This window comes from Fistularia commersonii, chromosome 14 (genome assembly GCF_037954325.1).
Source record: "Fistularia commersonii isolate RoL2024-O1a breed Wild chromosome 14, RoL_Fcom_v1.0, whole genome shotgun sequence".
NCBI classification, from domain to species: Eukaryota; Metazoa; Chordata; class Actinopteri; order Syngnathiformes; family Fistulariidae; genus Fistularia; species Fistularia commersonii.
Window position 1 is genome coordinate 12,269,283 of NC_141297.1, and position 22,001 is coordinate 12,291,283.

The 22,001-nt window shown below is 40.1% G+C and overlaps 1 protein-coding gene across 7 annotated transcripts in view; it reads left to right on the forward strand.

The window, feature by feature from the left end:
- agrn (agrin) overlaps positions 1-22,001 on the forward strand; it is a 279,534-nt gene that overhangs the window by 246,584 nt on the left and 10,949 nt on the right. For all 7 annotated transcript variants that reach the window (XM_086159716.1, XM_086159720.1, XM_086159714.1 and 4 more), the window contains 12 exons: positions 993-1,112; positions 1,302-1,637; positions 3,145-3,337; positions 6,004-6,219; positions 7,165-7,394; positions 9,480-9,614; positions 12,309-12,399; positions 12,648-12,812; positions 13,352-13,463; positions 17,225-17,341; positions 19,198-19,381; positions 20,002-20,089. In XM_086159716.1, the coding sequence (XP_086015842.1) occupies positions 993-1,112; positions 1,302-1,637; positions 3,145-3,337; positions 6,004-6,219; positions 7,165-7,394; positions 9,480-9,614; positions 12,309-12,399; positions 12,648-12,812; positions 13,352-13,463; positions 17,225-17,341; positions 19,198-19,381; positions 20,002-20,089 (1,987 nt within the window). The remainder of the gene's footprint in view (positions 1-992; positions 1,113-1,301; positions 1,638-3,144; positions 3,338-6,003; positions 6,220-7,164; positions 7,395-9,479; positions 9,615-12,308; positions 12,400-12,647; positions 12,813-13,351; positions 13,464-17,224; positions 17,342-19,197; positions 19,382-20,001; positions 20,090-22,001) is intronic.

Below are 22,001 nucleotides of genomic sequence, written 5' to 3' on the forward strand. Positions count from 1 at the left end.
TTTCGAATCAAACTAGGGGACTTTTCTATGTGGCGTTTGCATGCTCTTTCTGTGTTTTTGTGGGTTTCTCCAGGTTCTGTGGTTTTCCTCCTCCCACAATCCAAAGGTTAATTGGAAAAAAAGAAAAAATGCCCCGAATGAATGAGTGAGTGAATGGTTGTTTGTCTGTATATGTCGCCCTACAATGGACTGGCGACCAGTCCAGGGTGTATCCCGCCTCTCGGCCGATGACAACTGGGAAAGTCTCCCAGGATGGACATGGATGGATGTTACTTAATAGTTGTTTACTTTGTTTGTCTGATGCACAAGAACTAGTCTTGTTTGATTTTTGATTAACCCGGATTATAGTAATACGCTTACCCTCCTGTTTTTGATGATGTCCTGTGCTTCACAGCTTTTTCTTGTACCCCTTTGCCTCATTGTCAAATGTTATCTTGAGTAGGTTTAAACCTCATCTCGGATTTCAGTTACTTTTTCAGATTTATGTTTTGCTCTTCTTCAGTCAGCTGGGGAGTTCATGATCCGATAACCGAGAAATACAAAACGCCAAAAAAGGCACATTATAATTCTCAAATTGTTTACAGTCTTTCACATACATTTACAAGCATTAAACAACTAAATATTATTAGCATATCAGACATATTTTTCTATAACTTCAGCATCAAAAAGGAATCCGTCTCCTCTTTTTCCCCTCTTTTTTTTAATGATCATGGTTTAGCATCCTCTGTACCCTTCATACAGTGCAGCGGGAACTGTTTAGTGGCCATCCTCCATGGCCAGTAAAGTGAACATCTGCAGCAAACATTATGAGTGCAGTTTATCTGAAAAAAAAAAGCGCTGGACAGCCGGCAGGTGGAGGACAAGTGGTCTCTGGAGACCCGCCACCTTTCATACCGAGAGCTTCCCAATACATACGCTGTAGATCCCTGTGTTTGTTGTGGAGTGTTCTCCAGGGTTATGCTCTGAGTGGTTGCACCTTTTGTGTATTGTAGATACCAGATACACGGTGGAGGACATTGAAGGGGCCCTGCTAAAGCAGCTGAAGGTCTCCAGAGAGACGAGCATCGCCGTGAAAAAACCAGAGGATCAGAATATTCGCTTCAGCAACTATGGTAATACAGTGTGGATTTAGCAGAAGTGTTTGGGGATTAATACAATGAAAAGGGATTTTAAGTTATTCATGAGGTGATTTATCAAAAAATTTTGCAGGTTTGATTAGTAAATCTCAGGACTGCAGGCTCAACCTTTTTTTTTAAGTTTCTTTTTCTGTTTCTAATTACCACTATTCTCTCTGTTGAAAGGCCTCTCCTCGTTCCCCTTCTTCACTACCACCACAGCGTCTGTAACCACAGCTGCGCCCACCACCACCACACTACCAACAACCAGCCACATTACCCGCAGGCCTTACAGTAACAGACGTACCACCACCACCTCGATGCCGGTCACCACGCCACTACCCACTACGACAGCAGCAGGCAGTACTGCTACCGTCGCACACCCTCGGGATCATCTCCACAACCAGCCCCTTAAGCCCTGCGACTCCCATCCGTGTCTTCACGGTGGAACCTGTGAAGATGACAATGATGATTTCAGTTGCAAGTGTCCTGCAGGGCGAGGAGGCTCCGTTTGCGAGAAGGGTGAGTCAGCTGAAAGTTTTTTCTTTTAACTAACAATATCTGCGACGATAACTTTCACCGGCTGTGATATTACTCTGAAGAGTCCACACTCTTATCTTACATCAGATGAGGATGACCCGGAACCTACCCTTTAATTTCCTTTGAGTACAATTAGAAGTTTCAGTAGCAGTTTAAAGTAGCAGTTTTGTAGCTAGTAATTCCCGCCTAATGTATATGATATATTCTTTCTCAAGTACTTTAATAGAAAAGAATTATGAAGGTTTAAACACAGCGTATGGATAAAAAGTCAAAAAACAGTATTTTCATTTTTTTTCCTATCTAAAATAGAAATATAGTACTTTTATTAATTATGAGATAGCCTTAGAAAATAACTCTGGTGGGATATTTTAATCACCTATCATAGTCCTAATTCCCAGATTGTGCTGACATTTGTTTCTAAAATATTATGTGCTCACAGTTGTGGAGTTACTGGGTCATTTCAAGCAGCTCCCAGCGTGGCAGCAGCTATCAGAACTCCGGACAAAATATTTTTTGAAAGCGAAGAGTTGACAGTGTGATAGAATCAGACCTCTCTCCTCTGTGGTTCTGCCTCAAACTCATCTCAAGTGTTTCAGACAGGTTGAACACATCTGAAGTGAGTGACCACTGAGCCATGCACTGAAGGCAACACAGAACACAACCAGAAACACTGAGAAAATCATAAATAAGTGAGAAACACAAATATTATCTCTCATTGCTCTTATTGTATTATGGGAGAAAAAGATACAAATTTACACAGCTGCATCTAAGATAAGCAACTGTAAATGGTTCAATGGGGATTTTTATACTTAATTAATTCCTCATGGGGAAATTCCTTCCCCACATTTAACCCATCATGGGTGGGCCAAAAACAGTTGGCTGCCATTTTTTAGATACCAGGGGAGCAGTTAAGGGCTCACTGTCTTGCTCAACAACATTTCGACACTCTAGGAGAGAGTGCGAGAATCGAACCAGGAGCATCCGGTTTGAAGGACGATTTGCTCAACCTCCTGGGCCACGCCACCCCCGCCCATTCGCTTGTGAAAACACAGTGTTGGTTTGAGTGAGAACATCTAAATGAAATAACACGCTTACACGCATGAATGATGCACACAAGCATCCTGATCAATTAAAATAATTAGGATAGAGTGAGCTCATCAGCTGCCATTCCCTTTAGAGAGACGGACAGTGAGACAGATGGACGGAGAGAGAGAATAGGAGTCTGGAGGAGTGTGATCATAATCATAATTGTTGAGTGTGTGTGTGTGTGTGTGTGGGGGGGGGGGGGTCTATGAGTGGCTGAAAAGCTTTGCTCTGCCTATTTCTTGACCTTCAGTGGTTGAACCCATCAGTCATTTCTGAAAAACATAATTCCCAAAATCATCTGATAAAAAGATGTCTGCCCTGCTCGTACATAATTATGCACATCATTCTGCTTAGAAGTGCATTACTCAACAATGGTTGGGTTGTTGTGCTCATTCCTTCACAGTGATCAAGTACTTTATCCCATCATTCGGAGGCAAGTCCTACTTGGCCTTCCAGACCATGAGCGCATACCACACTGTACGCATCGCCATGGAGTTCAGAGCGTCTGCGATGACTGGCATCCTTCTCTACAACGGCCAAGAAAGCAAGAAGGACTTCATCTCTATCGCTCTTGTAAATGGCAAGGTGGAGCTTAGGTAAGACTAACCGATTAAATAATGACCTTTTTTAGAACTCACAAAGTGTGCGTGATCTTTCCGCTGAGACTCCGTCAATGTTTGCAATGTGTGTGAGTGTGTTTGTGCTACTTGGTATAACACAATGAATGGTAGCTGTGACTTACCTTCTCCATGCGTCAAATAAATACACACCATCCATGTTGTGAGCAAAGAAGTGAACACATTTTTTGGTAATATACATAAAGTATGAGACTTTTTTTTTTAAGCCAAATAGCCAGAAATACTTTCTGGATGATAAAACCTCAAACTCCATTCAGAAAGAAAGCATTTTAAAGCAAATTTGTTTTCTTGTATAAAGATGTGACATAGCAATAATTCCATTATTTTTGCAAGATTCAGCATCAGAATGTGGTTACTTGATAAACATTTTTCAATCTTTTTATCACAAACTAAATACCAATTTTCCCCAAGCAAATTTCAACTGACTAAGGTATTATGTATAGTCACCGCAGCCAATTTTTTATAACAGAAGTTTTTGTTATGTATTTGCCTCAAAAAGTACATTAATTTCTTGTTTTAAACTGATTCTTGTTTTAAACTGTTTAAATTGTTTTTTACAAAAGAATCAAAATCAAAATATGAACTTAAATGACTTTTAATTTGCCAACCCCTTGTTGAATTGATTTAAGAGGCTCAATTGATTGCATGAAGGATCTAATTGCAGCACAGATAAGAGAGGGGCATCCATCCCCTCGTTTAATTAAAAGAAAGATGGACTTTCCTTTCTAAGAGGCCACTTTTGTCAGAATTTTCATCGTTCTTTGACTGATCAAGATGAAACTTTAATGGTCTTAATGTGGAAAAAGACATTTCAGCCTCTGCAGCAATTGAATATGGAAGTTATAATAATACAACAAAAAAGGACTTCACTGAAAGGGATGAGGGAAATGATAACAGCAATAAATGCTTTGGAGACTTACTGAAAATGAGGAAAGGTGCAGGAGGTTGTGGATAGATTGTAAACATGCACTGATATACTGTCTGTGCAGGACTCAAACTGAAATGCATTCACAAATGAAGACTCTGTGGTTTCCTAAAGAATTTTTGTGATTTCCTAAATTATTTTCGGGTAATTTCCAGCTGGCTATATGATTTCAAAAATATGCTTCTACTACAGTTTGGTGATTCAACTGATGATAAGCAATAAGTATAATTGTTTTATTAAACCCTACATACACATTGCTTGGAGGGTATGACTGATTAATTTAAGGAAAAAGTAAGAAAGGTCCCATAGAGTTTGGCCAAATTGGAATATTTGTGAGCAACAAAACCTGCAGTGCTTACTTGTAACCCTGCAGGATCGCTAAGGCTTTATCTTCAAGAGGCCATTAGACATTCTGCTCCTAGTTTATTGTTTTAAACAGCATCCTACCTCATGGTTTGGGTCTTTTTGTTTTACTCTGACCCTTCCAACCCATTTTGGCATGTCTCCACTTGGCCAGGTAAGATTTCTCCATTCAGACTGAAATAGATCGTGAACTAAAGGAGATTGTTCGTCACTTGTGTTTTCAAATGGGGCTCTGCCTCAATACCTGAAATTGAGCTGTGAGATTACCACTCACTGCTCTGTAAATCCAAGATGTGGGGAGAAGAACTTATTATTTCTGGCAGCAGTGGATAATTGCTCTCAGGTTGCAGTAATATTTCTGTATATGTAGGCACTTTCTGTGAGGATTTGTTTTTTGTTTCCTGTTTTTTTTTTTCTCCAAAAAACCTCATTAGATAAACGGTTGACTCAAATCATGATATGAAAGAATAGTCTTAGCCTCTCATTCCAGTCAAAAAGTTTCCAACCATAATAGAAAAACTACCGCATGCTCCTGTCTATGACCTTCCTGAGTCATAAAGCCTCGCTGCCATTTGGGCATTATAAACCTGCATGATATATTGAAATGTATCAACTATTGTCTACTTCAACATTTTACAGTATTGTGTATTCTTTGTGTGTGTGTATTTATGAATATAGACATATATGTATATATATATATATATATATATACACATTTAAAATTACTTACTTAAAATGAATTCTTTGCTAATTTGCTGTGGTCTCCCAGAAAGCCATAAAATAACATTGCTTATCAACTCTTCATTTGTGACTTCACTTTAAATCTCCATTTTCAAAAGTAACTATTGTAAATGTTTTTTTATCCTCTTAAAATCAACAATAAGTTACAAGACAAGCAATAAGAAGTTAAAAGATAATTCTATAGACCTGCAAATAAATGCATATTTCGAGGGATAGCCTTCTGAAAGAGAGGATAGAATCATTTGAAGTTTTGCAACAAATCCAATACAAATTGATAACCAGGTAAAGAAGTTTGACAGGAATCAGCAAAGTCTGTGTCTGTTTTGTGAAGATTATGAGACCATTTGGATAAAAGCTGGAGACAAACTCAATATATCTAAGCAGAGGGTGGTAAATATTCATATCAAAACATGGTATGGAATTTTAGTTCAAATGAGATTTTCAACATCATCCAAACTCAAAGTACTGGTGTTGATCTCACTAGGTGGTTTTTGATGAATAATTAATTTAATGTTTTTTGGATTACAAAGTTCTCCAGTCTTGCAAACTTACTAATACTGTCTTTCAAACCTGCTCCCCCTTTTTCCCTTCTCAGGTTTAATACAGGCTCTGGCACCGGCATTGTGGTCAGCAAAGTAGAAATCACTCAGGGCCGCTGGCATCAGCTGGTACTTACACGCAATCGGCGCAATGCCGTGCTCAGCGTTGACAATGAGCCACACATTGAGGGCGAGAGTCCACGCGGCACAGATGGCCTCAACCTTGACACTCATCTGTTCATTGGAGGAGTGCCCGAGGAAATGCATCACGAGTAAGGCCTAATATCTTGTAACTCTCTACTATGGGAACACTCAGGTCAGGGAGTAGATGGCACATTGAACCCATCAGCTTCTACCGTCTAATAAATTAAACCATTAGCTCAGGAGAATTTTGTCTCCAATCCAGTGTTACATTAATTTCTAGCTGTTCCCACTCGAATTGATTTTCCCAACTTTGACCGATTTTCTGACATTTTAATGCCCCATGAAGTTTCCCACTGTACATCTCGCTTCATCTACCTGATGCAAGAATTGAGCCATAGATCAAGTTAATGTGAATTACTTTCAAACACAAGGATTTCAAGGTGGTGAACAAATACATGAAGGACACCATGCGTATATATCTCTGATCGAGTAAACACAATTTCAATTAATATAAATGAAGAAAAGCATGGCAATTAAGAAAACATTTTTAAATGTTATGTGTTGATGTATATATGGGATGCAACATTGTGTTTTTGATTTTCTGTTTCAATTAGTATAGTTTCAATTAATATAGATGAAGAAAAGCATGCCAATTAAAACATTTTCAAATGCTATGTGTTGATGCATAGATGGGATGCAACATTGTGTTTTTTTTTATTTTCTGGTCAAGGTTTTGTTTTTGCATCACATGATATGACAGGAGTCCATTAAGTGGCAATTATAATCTTAATGTAATAATATGGCCAGGTTATGGCAATGTCATAGCTCCATTTAGATGTTTTTTTAGTGTGACTGACTAAATGTGACAAGATTGGTTTTAACATCAGAATTTGACCCTGTCACAAAGAAAAAAGATTATTTGTGATTGAAATGATTCCTGATTGTCAGTCATTAAATGCCAAGCAGCATTACTCTGTTATCAAATAAGGATCATCAGTATCACAGCTATGGTTGAAGCCTCTGTCAAATTGTGTCCCATAATATGGGTAAACACCCCCTTCTCCCTGCTTCAGTGTAACCGACAGGACAGGTGTTGCCTCTGGTCTGGTGGGTTGCATCCGCCTGCTGGATGTCAATAACCGGGTGCTGAACCTGCAGGAGAGTGGGGGCAATAGTCTCTATGGCAGTGGCGTGGGTGAGTGCGGCAACAACCCATGCCAGCCAAACCCCTGCAAGAATGGTGCAGTCTGTCAGGTGAAAGAGGCTGAGATGTTCCACTGCAAATGCAGCAAAGGATTCTGGGGTAAGTTACTGGAAACTCTGTGTTCTTTCTGGACAATTTGTTCATACTTCAGCAACATCATTATTCTGCTGTGTGTGTGTGTGTGTGTGTGTGTGTGTGTGTGTGTGTGTGTGTGTGTGTGTGTGTGTGTGTGTGTGTGTGTGTGTGTGTGTGTGTGTTATAAGTACTTCATTGCTTATATACTTCTAAATGGTAGATGGTCTCCACTAATTGCGCTTTTATCACCTTTTGGTTCCCAATCGCTTTACACTGGATTTGTCACATTCACCCATTCACACACACACACCGAGGCCGGAAGGGCTGCCATGCAAAACACGTGAGCATGCAGACAGGATCAGCCAGGGATCGAACTGCCAACCTTCTGATTGGAGGGGTGCCCGGTCTACCAACTGAGCCATAACTGCTTATTCACTGATTTTGATGTTGTATCCTGCCATGTACCATTTCTTATATATGTACTGTACACACTGTGTATTAGGTTTGAAATTGTGACAAACAATTGTCTGCATCCAGACATGTCGCTTTGACTTTGTTTTAGGGAAATGTACTCATCTGTTGAAAGAAATTGAAGTCCTTGAATGTCTTTAATATTGAGAAATGAGAATAAGAAAGGAATAACCAACAGATTGTAAGTACTGACCTCAAAACTGAAAAAAGAAATGAGAAATAAGAATTCAGAACAAACCTTTTTAAAATCTCTCATTATTATAATTTCATTGAAATGTTAGATTACTGATATAAGGGCATTTTTACCATTCTTTTTATTCCATGCAGGATGTCCTTCTGATGGAAAAACTGGCTTCTAGATATTGTGAGAATTTGTTTTCCATATGTTGAAAATTGTAGACACATTTCAAGCCTAATTTGACAGTTTAACTCATGTGCCCTGCAGTGCTAGAGGACATTTTGTGAAAACCAACACCGTCAAATCTGTGTCCAACACAGAAATAAGAGATTAAATGTTGACGCCTAACAGAAAACATGACAACTTCCGCCAAATCCTCAGTAATTGGCCTTTGGCCTACAGTATCTCTACTTCCACATCACTTCCTTCCACTTTTCCCCCTTTCGCCAATACCAGCTAACAAGCAACTCAGTAGAGTCCAGAGCAGACCCTGGCATGGCTTAGTCGTGTGTTGGCCCTTGCTGGTTGTACCCCAGCCTGAAAGAAAAATATGTTCTCAACAAAACCAAATTAATTGTCTGATGTAACTTATATACTTTCAAGTTCAACTATTTAAGCTTAGTAGCAAGAGAAACTAAATTCCAGCAAAACAGTCTGAACCATTTTCATGAAATTAGGGAACTGTCACCAATGAAGCCTGTTTCTTAGTTCTTGCTTTTCACATAAGATACTGCTTTGTTTCTTTTGTGCAATTAAGGAATGCAAAAAGGCAACTGCTCACTCTGAGAAATTATTTGTAGGATCAGAATCAATCATGACCAAGATTTGGACCGTTTTATCATCGCACCAATTGCCTGTTTTTTGAAGGGAGAGACAGACTGAGGAAGACGGAGCGAATGTGGAAGGAGACTTGTCAAACATGTCAATGCAGTCAGACAAATGAGAAATGAAATGAGCTGGATCTAAACAAATTGAAAAGTGAATGGTGGATTTTTTTTCCCTTTTTTAAGCTGTGTTCAGGAAGAAGTGAGAGCAGAAATTACATCCAAAAGCTTGAGTAAGAAAAAATGGTGAAGGCTCGTGAGCTCAGCAGGGATAGGGTTCATTGAAGTGTCCTTCTCACAACAGGCTTCGACTGCAAAAGTAATGACGAGTGAATTCAGATGGGCTGTGGCAGAGGGCAAACCCCATCATGCACCAGATGCCTTCTAGCTCTGGCCCAGAAACAAGGATGCATGGTGGGGAGCCCTTCCACAGTTTAATCTGGATATGTAATATTTCCGAATCCTATTAGACAATGACCTCCATTAGAGAGGAAATCCCTACCCCATGTTTCTCCCCACTTTTCTGTCTCTGTCTTCACTCTGTTGGAATATGAATGAAACTCTTAAGTGCAGATTTTCTAATGGTGGATTTGTACCCTTGTGTGTGTGTGTGTGTGCGTGCCCATATGTATCAAGGTCCAACTTGCGCCGACATCCATGATCCCTGCGAGCCCAACAGGTGCCATTCATCCTCCCAGTGTCAGGCCTTGCCAGAGGGAGGTTACAAGTGCGAGTGTCCAATGGGACGTGAAGGGAGACACTGCGAGAAAGGTAACCTGATACTGGAGACTCCACTCCCTGGTGTACATTAAAACTTAAATTGGGCTACTAAAGTTCAATTGTCAAGATCCCGTACTTGAGTATCTTTTTAAGCCAGTTTAGAGCCATAGATGTTCTTAAACCAGTTCACTGAATATACTTAATTTGAATTTATGAGGTCTGTCAGGGAAGGGAGGAGAGATCATGAGGCTAGATCAACTATCAACTATTATCTTTTTTATTTTATCTGTAAAAACATCTTGGAATGAATGTAGCTCAAGTCTGCCTAAATACTTAAGCTCGCTGAAAGATTATATTGACATTAAAACAAAGGGCTATTATAACAGATCTGAGTGAAATATGACACACATTGCTTGGTTATAAATAAAATACTGAACTACTAAAATGTGTGAGAAATTAAGGCCAACCTGACCAGGGATGTAAAACGTATTTTTTCGTCAATGTACTTCACACCGTAATTGCTCTGTGTATCACAGCATTTTGGTTGGAGGTTGAGTAACATCCTCCCTAATTTTTGCCTTGCTTCCTCTCCTTCCCTTTGTACCCGGTGACATTTACATCCATCCGTGCTGAATGAAAAAGGGAGATCAAATACAGGAAGAAGAGACACAGTGAGCCTTCAGGCTGGGCAGGGAAAGGAGTCAGTGGGGGCCTTTGGGCCATTCTCTGTATCTACTCTGCTATGGTTGTTAGTGTGGAAGCGGCAAAGAAGCCACAGTCTTCCTTCATTTCTTCACTTCATTCCCACCTGCCCACAGGTGTTGTGTTGAAATGTGTTTGTTGCTACTTAGCTCCATACTGCAGACAGGTCACAGCAGGGAAAGCTGTGGAACTCAGCTCTGCTGCTTCATCATTAAGGCCTTTTGCAGTTGTCGTGTTTTTGAAGTCTTCCAACTTTTTTCCCTCACTGCTGGTGGAGATCCTGTCATGAAATGTTAGCTAAAGATGACTTCTGGTGCAACTGATGAAAGAGAATATTCTATCACACACTGTTAACAAAAGAGAAAGAGCTACCCTAGAACGTACAGGAATCCCAAAATCCTTATTGAGAATAGCCTCCATCTAATCCCGAGCCTCGTGTAGCAGGTGATTAAAATAAAGTGAGGTGAACCAGAATCAATGCTGTGTGAGTGCATGCGTCTCCTGATCCAAAAAGCTATTTTTCCACAAGAATCAATGAGATGACTAATCGCATCAGTCTTCCCTGCCCACTGTGATTAATGGGGGTGTCCATCAGCGAGAGTGTCAGCTCCAGACAGGAGCTCACAGATAAGGTGAGCCAGGTGGACATAACCTCTGAGGGCTGCACAGAGAACTGTTAAAAGAGACAGCTAACTCGGAGTCCAGTCATCACAAGCCAAAGGTGAATTAGCTGTAAAATTGTGTGTGCACGTTCAGCTGAGCCACGGTTGCCATTTCAGTCCTGTCATGCCATATCCAAGTGGCTCACTACTACAATATTCATCGTCAAGGACATTTCTCAAGGGTGTTCCAATAATATTGAATGGCTGACTTTACTCTGTACTTCTACTCTGCAGCCGTGTAAATTATTACAATATAGAAATAAAACCAGGATCACTTAGAATCAGACAGTCCTTGAGATACTAACTGCAGGGGGAAGTGGGGGGTCGAATTTCAGTTCAAAATCCAGCACATGAACTAATTTAAATTCAGATTACTGTGAGTGTCAGAATTTCTGCATCTTTGCGCGACTGATTCCAGGAGTGAACAGTCACTTCATATGTACAAAAATATATATAGAGAGCTTAATATCAACTTTTGTAATTAGCACTAATTAGGCAGATACATGTTGTTGAGCAGAGAATGACCAAGAAACAGTAACTATACTCACTTCCACCTTCTATATTTGGTTGAATTTGTCGCAGTAATTCAGCTGTTTTCAGTGATTTCTCATGATTTCTACAAGGTGGAAAAGAGCAAGAAAAATCAAAGGAGCAACATCAAGAGCAGCTCTGATAATCTAATAGAGTTGAGTTTAGTGCAGGATTTCACATTGTATATGCAAGACTATTTTTCTCCATTCCTTGATGGTGCTTGCCATCATCATTAGCAGTTCCTGCACAATAGCTAATTAGCTTTCTCATCTCCGTTTGTCTTCTCATCCTGACTGTACAATTCAGTTAATCCCAGCCAATTACAAAAAAAAGCCTTTCTTGCTGGCTACATAGGTATGCTGTTCTTGTGTCTGTGTGTACGTGTGTGTGTGTTTATTTGCGCATGCACGGATCTTGCAGCTGGTTCGCAAACAGCACATGGTACACATGCCCTCAAATTATACTTGATTTCTAAAGTCAAGCCACTTGTTATAACGATAGAGCAGTCACTAAGCAAGAAAGGGAACATCCAGAAGACACAGACTCATCACAAAGACATGAATTTATAAAAAAAGAAGGCTAGCTAAAATACAATGGTTGCTTTATTTCATGGGTCCTGGCTGTGGTGTTAAACTCCACATGCCTCCAAACATCCTTTGTTACACTATGGCGGGCTGTGTAATCAGCCTGACGTGAGGGTTTTATATTATTTTGCTGTTCAGATCTGCCAAGAGAAAGACTTAATCCAAAAGGTTATGCAAACACAAATCCAACTCATAATGCTGGTAGGTCCCTTAAAGAGAGGGACTAACAGGTCCTGGGGATTGATATCATTTCTTTGTTTTTACAGTGGTTGAGCGAAGTGGAGCTTACATGCCTCTATTCAATGGAGACTCTTACCTAGAGCTGAAGGGGCTACATCTCTATGGGCATGATCTACGGTGAGTCCAACAGTTCTGCAAGTCAGCGATTGGATTTATTACAAAATAGACATTATTAAGTTTTCATTGGCCCAAACATCACAGAGCTGCCTTGTTCACACCTGAGCTGAAATGACAAGAGTGATCTTTATATATAGTGTACAGGTCGACCAGGAAACAATTACCCATTTTTCTGTCATAAATGTGTGTAATGCTGTCACTCTGGCCTTTGCATGTGATTATATTTTTACATTTGCTTGTGTTTGCAGACAAAAGCTCAGTATGACAGTAGTGCTCATGGCCAACGATTCCAATGGTTTGATCTTCTACAATGGCCAAAAATCAGACGGAAAAGGAGATTTTATCTCTCTGTCCCTCAATGAAGGAATCCTGGAGTTCCGCTACGACCTCGGCAAGGGTCCTGCTACCATCAGGTTAGCTTGAATCATGCAATGAGGTGTACTGATGGTTTGTTCTATAGAAAATGAGAGGTTTGTTTGACTTTGTAAGTGCAGATTTGTAAGTGAGACCAAGTTTTTGATGAGATTTTCTGTCATGATTCTAGGAAACCCTCCGATGGTAAATAAAGTGTTGCTTCAGTCATGTCATCATTCTACCAAAAATATATGTGACACACCAAAGCATTCTCTATACTGATGCATCAGGCCATTTTTCTTCACGGCACAAAAAATTGTTCTATCTTGGCCCTTCAGATTCCGAGTTGTCTTCTAGAAATACCAAATCACTGTGTCCATGGTGACGCAGCCAGCAGCAAAAGAAAAATTGTAGCGCCAGTACCGTACAGTACACACAGTTGCATGTAGCTGTAAAAGAAATACATTTTATTTTCGCACACGTACCTATGAGTGGATAACATTCACAGTTTCTTGTAAAGAATCACAAATGAATCACTCAAATAGTCATTGGAGTGCAAAAAAGGTTCAATTTCATTAAGCTTCTGTGTCTGATTCAGGAGTAAGGAAGCAATCCAACTAAATGTGTGGAACACCGTGAACTTGGAGCGCTCCAACCGCAAAGGAGAGATCATGGTGAACAAGAAGAATGCTGTTCGGGGAGAAGCACCTGTAAGTTAGAGTAAAATAACAAGCTAATAGGGCTGATGGTCGTGTTGCTTTCAGCATGCAGGCCCAATGGGCCTGAGGTATGCGTCGCCTGTGCCATATGTAATGTATTTGCTTGATCATCTGCGTGCTTATATCATATCATTGTCACAACTTATTGTGCAACATATTGCGTATTCAGGCATAGGTGAATCACAAAATTTTCCCCCTATCCTGATGTTATTGCACAGCAACAAACCCTGTAGTTCTGCTGTTTTAGTTCACAGACAGCCTTGCATATGGCTGATTCTAGGAATACTAAGATACTAAGAATACTAGGAAAAGCACATTTATCTTCAACAGCTACAGTCTGATAAATCCGGGTGTCCAGGGGAAATAAAGGAGATGTCAGCAGCTGGAGGAGTGTCATGCAAGGTCTTTAGCCTCCGATCTAAACAAATAAAGAAGGTACATGCTTGCAAATGAATGCGATCTAATAGTCCGATAAGCCTCTAAGTCATCCAATTATATTAAACAAGGTAATTTGCGATTATGAATCTGCGCTCGCTCAACACTGTCTCTCACAATTCTTCTCGATACAGCGCTGTTTTTTTTTTCTCCTCCTCTCTCTCTCTCTCTCTGCTCTGTCCTCCCCCCACTGCCTGCCATAGCCTGTATTGTAATTGTGTTTTACTCCAGCAACAGAGGCAGAAAATCTTATTAAAAGAGGAGAGCAAGAAAAAAGGGGAGTGGGGGTCTGAAGGGACAAGACGAGCTAAGACTAGTTATGGAGCTCAGTGCAGGGACCAAATCCAGCATAGCTCTCAGCTAATTCTCTCCTCCTCTAAGAAGTGGGAGGGAGTCACACTACGCTTTGCTCAAACAAGCTCATATCATATCAAAGGTGGTCACACAGAGGCGCAGGTTTGGATACACAATATATTGCATGCTGGGAGTGTTCATCATATCAAAGACAGCTCAAGCTGTCAACATGATGAAGCACATGCTTTCAAAGCATATAGGTACAGATAGAAGAAATCAAAATCTGCTTCAGCTCTCATATAATGGCAGTAGCCTGTGAGTAAGATTGGGTTGAAGTACATTATTCATTGTCTCTCATCCGTAAAGTTTTCTTTTCATCATTTTTAATGACACCATCTGTCTCGTGCATGGCCTTTTTATTTGCGATATCTTACACAGACATTAGAGTAACTATACATACAGGAATATCTTAATGGTTACTTATAGTGTCTATCTCCAAATATGTGAAAGCAAGGAGGGACAAGCCAATGTATTTCATTATATTGATTGCACTTATATGTGCCTGCAGCTGTGTTTAGTATTCTCACTGTCTGCTTTGTTAGAGGGCTAGACAATACATAGGTGTATTTCTAATATCATCCACTGCTGTATTCCATCCTGGATTCTTTTGAATATGTGACCTTTTTACATACAGCTAATTGAAAATCTAGATACACTGATGACATTTTTATTTATTTATCATTTACTTATTTATTCCAATGTTTTTTAGTTAATCAGCTCTAAATCAATGAATATTGGTATGGGAAAATTGTCCATCACTATTAAAACTAGTGACAACTCAAAATAACCTTGCAAAAAACAACCCCAGAAATTGTGAATTCTTGCGAGTTATCGCCGTGAAAAAATAATGGAAAAATTCAGTTTTTATAACATCATTGACCTTTAAGTTCCCAGGAAAGTAGTAATTAGCTATAAAGAGGCAAAGAAATGAGTAATCATCAGAAATTGCCACATTGCCCAACCCTATTTTTTTATGCCTGTTTACATGAAAGTACTTCTTTGTGTGCATGTTTTGTAGGCTTTTACACTATCTGAGCTCTGCATGCCTCACTCTGCACTTACTAGTCTTCCCAGAATAACTCTCCCAATCTTTTTTTTTTTTCTCTATGATGTGCTGTCTGGAAATAAGAAATCACGCAAGGTAATGAGACAAGTCTAAGTCACACATTAGCCCATATTTCATTTGAGCCGTTCACTTCGTCCTTTCACCAAACCATTCGTTTGTCCATGCTGCAACAGCACATATGGGTATTTCAGCATGATGGCAAGCACAATTTAAGGAGCCAGCTCTGTAAAACTTTGTCATTTCATTTCAAGTTCCTACATGCATACTCACCCAACACTGAAGAAATCAGTTTGGCTTTCACTTCGGTCCATCTGCTGTGGGGGTGGAACAGGGTGTGAAGGTGGGTTGTAGGAGGGAAAGGAGACAGTCATCTCTGTGACGGCCATTGTTTTTAGCAACAAAGAAGCGTCTTCATTAGGATGGCGTAGGTGGGGATATCACGCCAATGCCATGTGTCTGTTGAAAGTGAGAGCAAAGACAGAGGAGGCAAGCAAACAAAGTGAAGAAAATATACCGTAGGAGACAATGCGGTGCCCATGCCAGGCCAGGTTATTCTTTTGTCTCCGCTAACTTTTACATAAACAGGAACAGTATCATTAAGTCGCTCACCCTTTCACCCACTCACTTACCCATGACAGCACATAATACTTGCTGCACATTATGAAACAAGAATCACTCCGTGGAACCTCTGTCACTAAGTGTGGGTGACTGAGTGTTTGAGACAAAGCAGAATAATATCTACAACACAATTGCATGAAGTCTCTTTAGTTTCATAGAAAATTATGTTGTTGCATCATACTCTCAGAGTATCACATAATAAAGTCATCAATTAGTCAGACAACATTTTACATATTGAACTTTTATCCGTAGAGTAAATGCATTGCATAAAGATCCAGAGGTTTCTGTCCTGCCATTGATTTGCCAAACTTGGTCAGCAGCCTGGGCTTGGTCCAGTAACTTTGACCAACCTCCCCCTTCCTCCCCCATCTCCGCTGGATGCAGCTCAAGGTGCAGTGACACAGCCCAAGGCTCCAGCCAAGCAGTGCTGCTTTCTGCACTCCAAATCCCATCCTAAATAAAAGCCGAGGCAATGCCAGTTTGCCTGCAAAAAGCCTGTTTATTTGGCCCCTATCCTTTTTGGCCCCTTCCATAATTTTTCCAGCAATTAACTCCACTTTACCCTCAGGCAATTACTGCCCTACATAAAATAAAGATCATTAATTTCGTCTTTCTGAAGTGCGCTAGCTCCTCCGTGCAAAAGAAACTCGTGGCACCTTGCGAATGCAAGCTATTGTCCCAAAGGTTTGGTGGAAAGAATCAAATTTCATAGCCCTCTACCACGTAAATTAATTGCAATTAATATGTCTCTACATTCAGCTGTTTCAAAGGTCACTGCTTATTATCAGTCATTCATTAGAAATGTCTTTAAAGAAGCGTCCATATCACAAGTCCAGCCAGCTCCTGATGTCCCTTTGTAGTCTTTTTATGTATCACAGATACAGGATAATTGACCACTCTTTTGAGAGACATAGAAATCAATTATATCGTAAAGTATCAGCTGCAATGTGGTGGAATGAAAACGGGGAATGCATTTAGACCATGTACCACCTACGATGTGGACGTGGAAAATTTTAATGGCTCAATCCATACAGCTGAGACAAGTCTGCAAATCTAGTGCATTAATGTTCCCCTTTATATGGATGCAACTTATTTCATGCTCCCTGTGCACAAACACTCACTGAATTAAAACTATAACAGTCGTGTCCTTAATCGAAACCCTTGCAAGCAATGACAGAACAGGTATGGAAAAGATCAACCTGGACTACTTTCGACAAAAATGTTGAATTTTATCATGTTTGTTCACCATCTGAAACCACTTTGCATCCTGTGTCATCAGAATCTGCACGTAGATCTTAACCTGAAAGAGTCTCTGTTTGTTGGTGGAGCTCCCGATTACAGCCGACTAGCCAGAGTGGCTGCACTCACAGATGGCTTCCAGGGAACGATCCAAAAGGTAAATGTTTACAAGAATCACTTTCTTAAAAGCGACATTACACTCACTCCCTTTGTTCAGTCTGCTACAGTTTTTTTGTGTTATTTTATTGCCCCTGGTTCATGTGCTCACAGAAAAAAGTTGCAAAGTCAAGTGAGAAGTTATTAGCTGTCCAGCTGTCACATCGCAGACCCTCATACTTGTAATTTCCATTATAAGCCCACACAGACGGGCAGTGGCTCTGCTTGTTTTGGATTAGCATGTACTAATAATAGAATACACATCTGAAGTCCCTTCATTTTGCTTTTCTCAGATCTGTCCCTGACAGGCTTCCAGTTTTTTCTCTCCTCTTTCCTGCAAAAGGCTCTTCTCTTAGTGCCAAAAATAACCTACTCGAACAAAGACAGGATGTTACTTTTTGCACAAACTTGTCATTAGTTCTCCTCCGCAAACTTTCTCCTGACAAGTTCAAGCAAATCAAAACCTAAAGTGGTGTTTGTTATTTGTAGCCTTTTGGGAGCAGGTGATTATGAGCGTTGCATTTTAATTTTGGTTTACAGTTTAACATGGTTGTTGTGTAAATCCCGTGCAGACATTGTCGAGTTCATGTCACAATAAAGAACAGGATAACTGAACACATCTTGTTTGGTCTTATAATGGGCGCTCTAATTTAATGATATTCAATGAAGATGAAGAAAAAGGCAACGTGCTTGTTAGACGTATTAAAATGTGATCAGATAAATGTGACAACAAAGGTAATGGCTCAGAAATAAGTAATACAAGAGTGTAACAAAGGTTAAATAAAGGTTAAAAAGTACCATCAAAACCAAATCACTGACGGTGCAATAATTACATTTACATCGAGTTACATTAATGCAAGGGGCTGAAAACGCGTTTTGAGAAGGGGGCTTATGAGTACATAATTACCATTATTATTCAAAGCGTGCATGCAGGTTAAGGCTCATCTGAACAGATTTTATCAAGCAGGAAAAAACTACATGATTGCACAAGACTCAGGGATGCAAATATAGCTTCAATGACACCATCAAAGATCATTTGACAGCCTAATCATAGCAGAAATCAAGTTGAAGTCAGGTATATCTTTTGAGATTATTATTACATGGGAATGTTACACATGTAACATGTAATTACAAATACCAATTAGATGCAATGATTTTTTTTTTTCTCCCTGTAACTGGTTGTAGTTGTTTGTAGTTAAAGTAGTCATAGCTGACTTACTTGTGCTATTTTATTTCTGCCGCTGGCAGAGATACATGTTTCTAATGCCCATCCATCCACCCATCTTCTTCCGCTTATCCTGCACTCAGGGTTGCGGGGAATGCTTGAGCCTATCTCAGCCGTCATTGGACGAGAGGCGGGGTGGACTGGTCGCCAGTCAATCACAGGGCCACATATATAGAGAATTACTCTCATTCTCATTACTTGGTCATTTGGGGGAATTTTTTCCAATTAATCTGCATGTTTTTGGACTGTGAGAGGAGATCCGGAGGAAACCTACACGGACACGGGGGAACATGCAAACTCCACACAGAAAGGTCCCCTGTCTTATGTCCAATGAAATATAATCTGTTTTTGTAATGTAGTTGTGTTCTATTGCTTTACTGGGAAACGTGCCACTTAAAAAATTTCAATATCTAACCATCAGGAAATCATAATAATCTTCGACTATAAGTCTTAGTCGTAAGGTGAGAATATCTTTGACATCTTGAGGATTACATTCTCAGATTTGACAAATCGCTTTTGAACATAACAACACCGTAGCAAAATGGTTTTCACATGCTGAACTGTAATCAATATAGCTATTTAGAGAACCTGTACATACAAGACTGTTTAACCCCTCTGCTTCCTGCTCCCAGATCATTCTGATGGGTACGCCAATTCTCAGAGAGGAGAACGCTTTGCACTCCAGCAACGTGGCAATGTTCCAAAATCACCCGTGTTCCCGAGAGCCCTGCCACAACGGTGGACGCTGCAACCCCCAGCTGGACACCTATGAGTGTGTTTGCCTCAGTGGCTTCTCTGGGGGACACTGTCAAAACAGTGAGTTTCTATCGTCTTACCTTGATCCTGAATGAAGATATATTTTATTTCTCTGCATGTTTCAGGGCCTCTTTAGAATCTCCGTGCTTAAATATGTGTACGAATCATTATGATTAGTGTATGCCCACGGCAATACTTGTGGCGATGTGCATTTCAATTAGCTGTGCAAATCGTTCCGCTTCCTCATCCAACATTTCATTGGTTGTGTTTGAAAGGATAAGTGTTTTGGCTGCTTCTACAGGATAATATTAGTGTGGCTGAAATGATGCCTTGTGCTGCACCTTGGCTAAAAATTTACTGCGCTTTGTCTTAGCCTGATCTAATAGATAATGATTTCAACGATAATTAAAATAACCATGAAGTATTCATTTAAACATTGGCATGATGTGAATACTCCATAATCCTAGTGTTACTTTGATATGTAAATATACATATGAATAAATAAACACACACACACACATATATATATATGAAACCTCTGACTGACCCTTTTACGTTAATTAAATCTAAAAATGCCCCTCACCAAATCCACCCCCCCCCATAACGCTCCCTTTAGCTCTGATAACTTAACCCTGTGTGTTATTGATTTGTGTGATGTCATCCCGCCCCTGCCTTTATAGCGATTTACGAGAAGTCGGCAGGAGAGGCGGAGGCCATTGCCTTTGATGGGCGGACCTTCATCGAATACCACAATGCTGTTACAAAGAGGTAAGAAAGAGAACAAGGCAGTGTCCCCATCTATTATGCTTCATCCAGCGTCTCGTCTTGAATAGCTATTAGCCCAATATCTTTGTCGATATATCCTTTCGCCTGGTGAGCTGCGTTAACAGTGTTGCTGACAGCGTCAGTGCAAGGGCTACAGGGTGAAGTAAACGCCTGACATTAATATTAGCTTCTCCTTTCTATTAGTAGTCCTTTCCTGCTTTTGACAAGCTTTTACATAATGAGAGAGGCATTTAACAACAACTCACTGGTCCCCTGCAGAGTATCTACTGTCACTGAAAAGAAATTCCACATGATGTCTTATTTTCTTTTATCAGCCTATTTTAAATATCCAAGTGATTGCTTTGTACAGAACTGACATCAAGAGACGTGTTGCTTACAGTTTTGTTGTTTTTTAGGGGGGGGGTGTAAGATGTAGCTCAAGACATGACAAAGGATATAAAGATACATTATAAAAAAAACCCTGTCCCGTGTCTGGCAATTTATAAGACATTTTTAATCACCCATCCAACCATCCATCTATCCATCCATCCATCTAGAAGGCTGGCGGGAGAGTGCCTGCAGGTTGACATGATCAAAAATGTTAATGTGATGAACCTGAAAAGACATCGAGCATACAGCTTCATATCTTTCTCTCACAGCTCTTCACACAAATACCAAGATGTTTGATCATTTCACTGCCGTTGAGACACAGAACTCACACACAGTAACCAACAGCTGGCAGGAGAAGTCTGTCTTTCTGTGTATCTTTACTTTCTGTCCCAGCATTTCAGTTGTTCGTCCTTTGTTGTGTCCTTCTGTCTGCTGTGCTTGTCTACATTTTGTCCAGTCTCATATAAATGTCCTTAACTGTCTTTCCTTTTCACTAAAGCCAACTGACCAATGAGATCCCAGAGTAAGTAGAATTTATGATTGGGTGTTTCCCAAGCTTCAAATCAAGCCCAACTAACAAACAAAGGCCATTTTGATAGTTAACCCAAATGAAAAGATTATAGCACTTTTAGTTCCCCATCATATTTGTCACACACAAATCATTTCAACTGTGTACGTCTTCATCAAAGCTCCATATTCATAATTCAATATTACCGGTTTCATTATTTTCAAGTACATTTTGCAAAGTCATTAAATACATTTTTTCCAGAGCCAAAGGAAGCATGGATGTGTGCATGATAAGCATTGTGTTCACACCCTAGAGAATATGAATTGCTCTACCAAGATTGTGCAATATTTCATGCATGGTTGTATTTCGATTATAAACAAAATGAATTACCATGCACTTTATATTGAATGGCACTATCTGCTGGAAAATGAAGGAGACCGCTTGAAAACAGCAAGAGGAAGATATACTAACCTACTTTCTGCTGCCTGTATAGTTCCTGTTTCATGACACAGGGGAAGCCCTGTGTCATGACTTGGTTTATTAAGGGTGTTCTTCTTGCTCATTAGCTTGGTAAGTAACCCCTTAAAAAAAAAAATCCCACAAACGCAGCGAAGCAGAATCCAGCTCATATCTCTCTAAGTCGATTGGATTCAGCCCAGAGTCACTATCTTTGCTGGAATTTTGGTCATTCTGTTTTTTTGCCAGATATCTAACTGTTATTATGAATAATTACAGACTTGGCTATATAGAGTGGCAGTGACATGTTAATCACAGATTTGTCTCCCTTTTGTAGATTAGACCTCCAATTGAGATCTCTCCACAGTGTGTAGCCATTGGCATCGAATCTCACTTAGCAGGAGGGGACAGGGGATCCTTGGAGCCAGACTGTCAAAAGTTTAATGGATGTCACATTTGTGTGAATCCAAGCAAAAGGTCTGCCGATCAATGCGGCATGATTTGATTTTGTCGAGGAAATGAATAAATATCTTAAGAGGTCATTAAGTGCTGGTTGAGGCC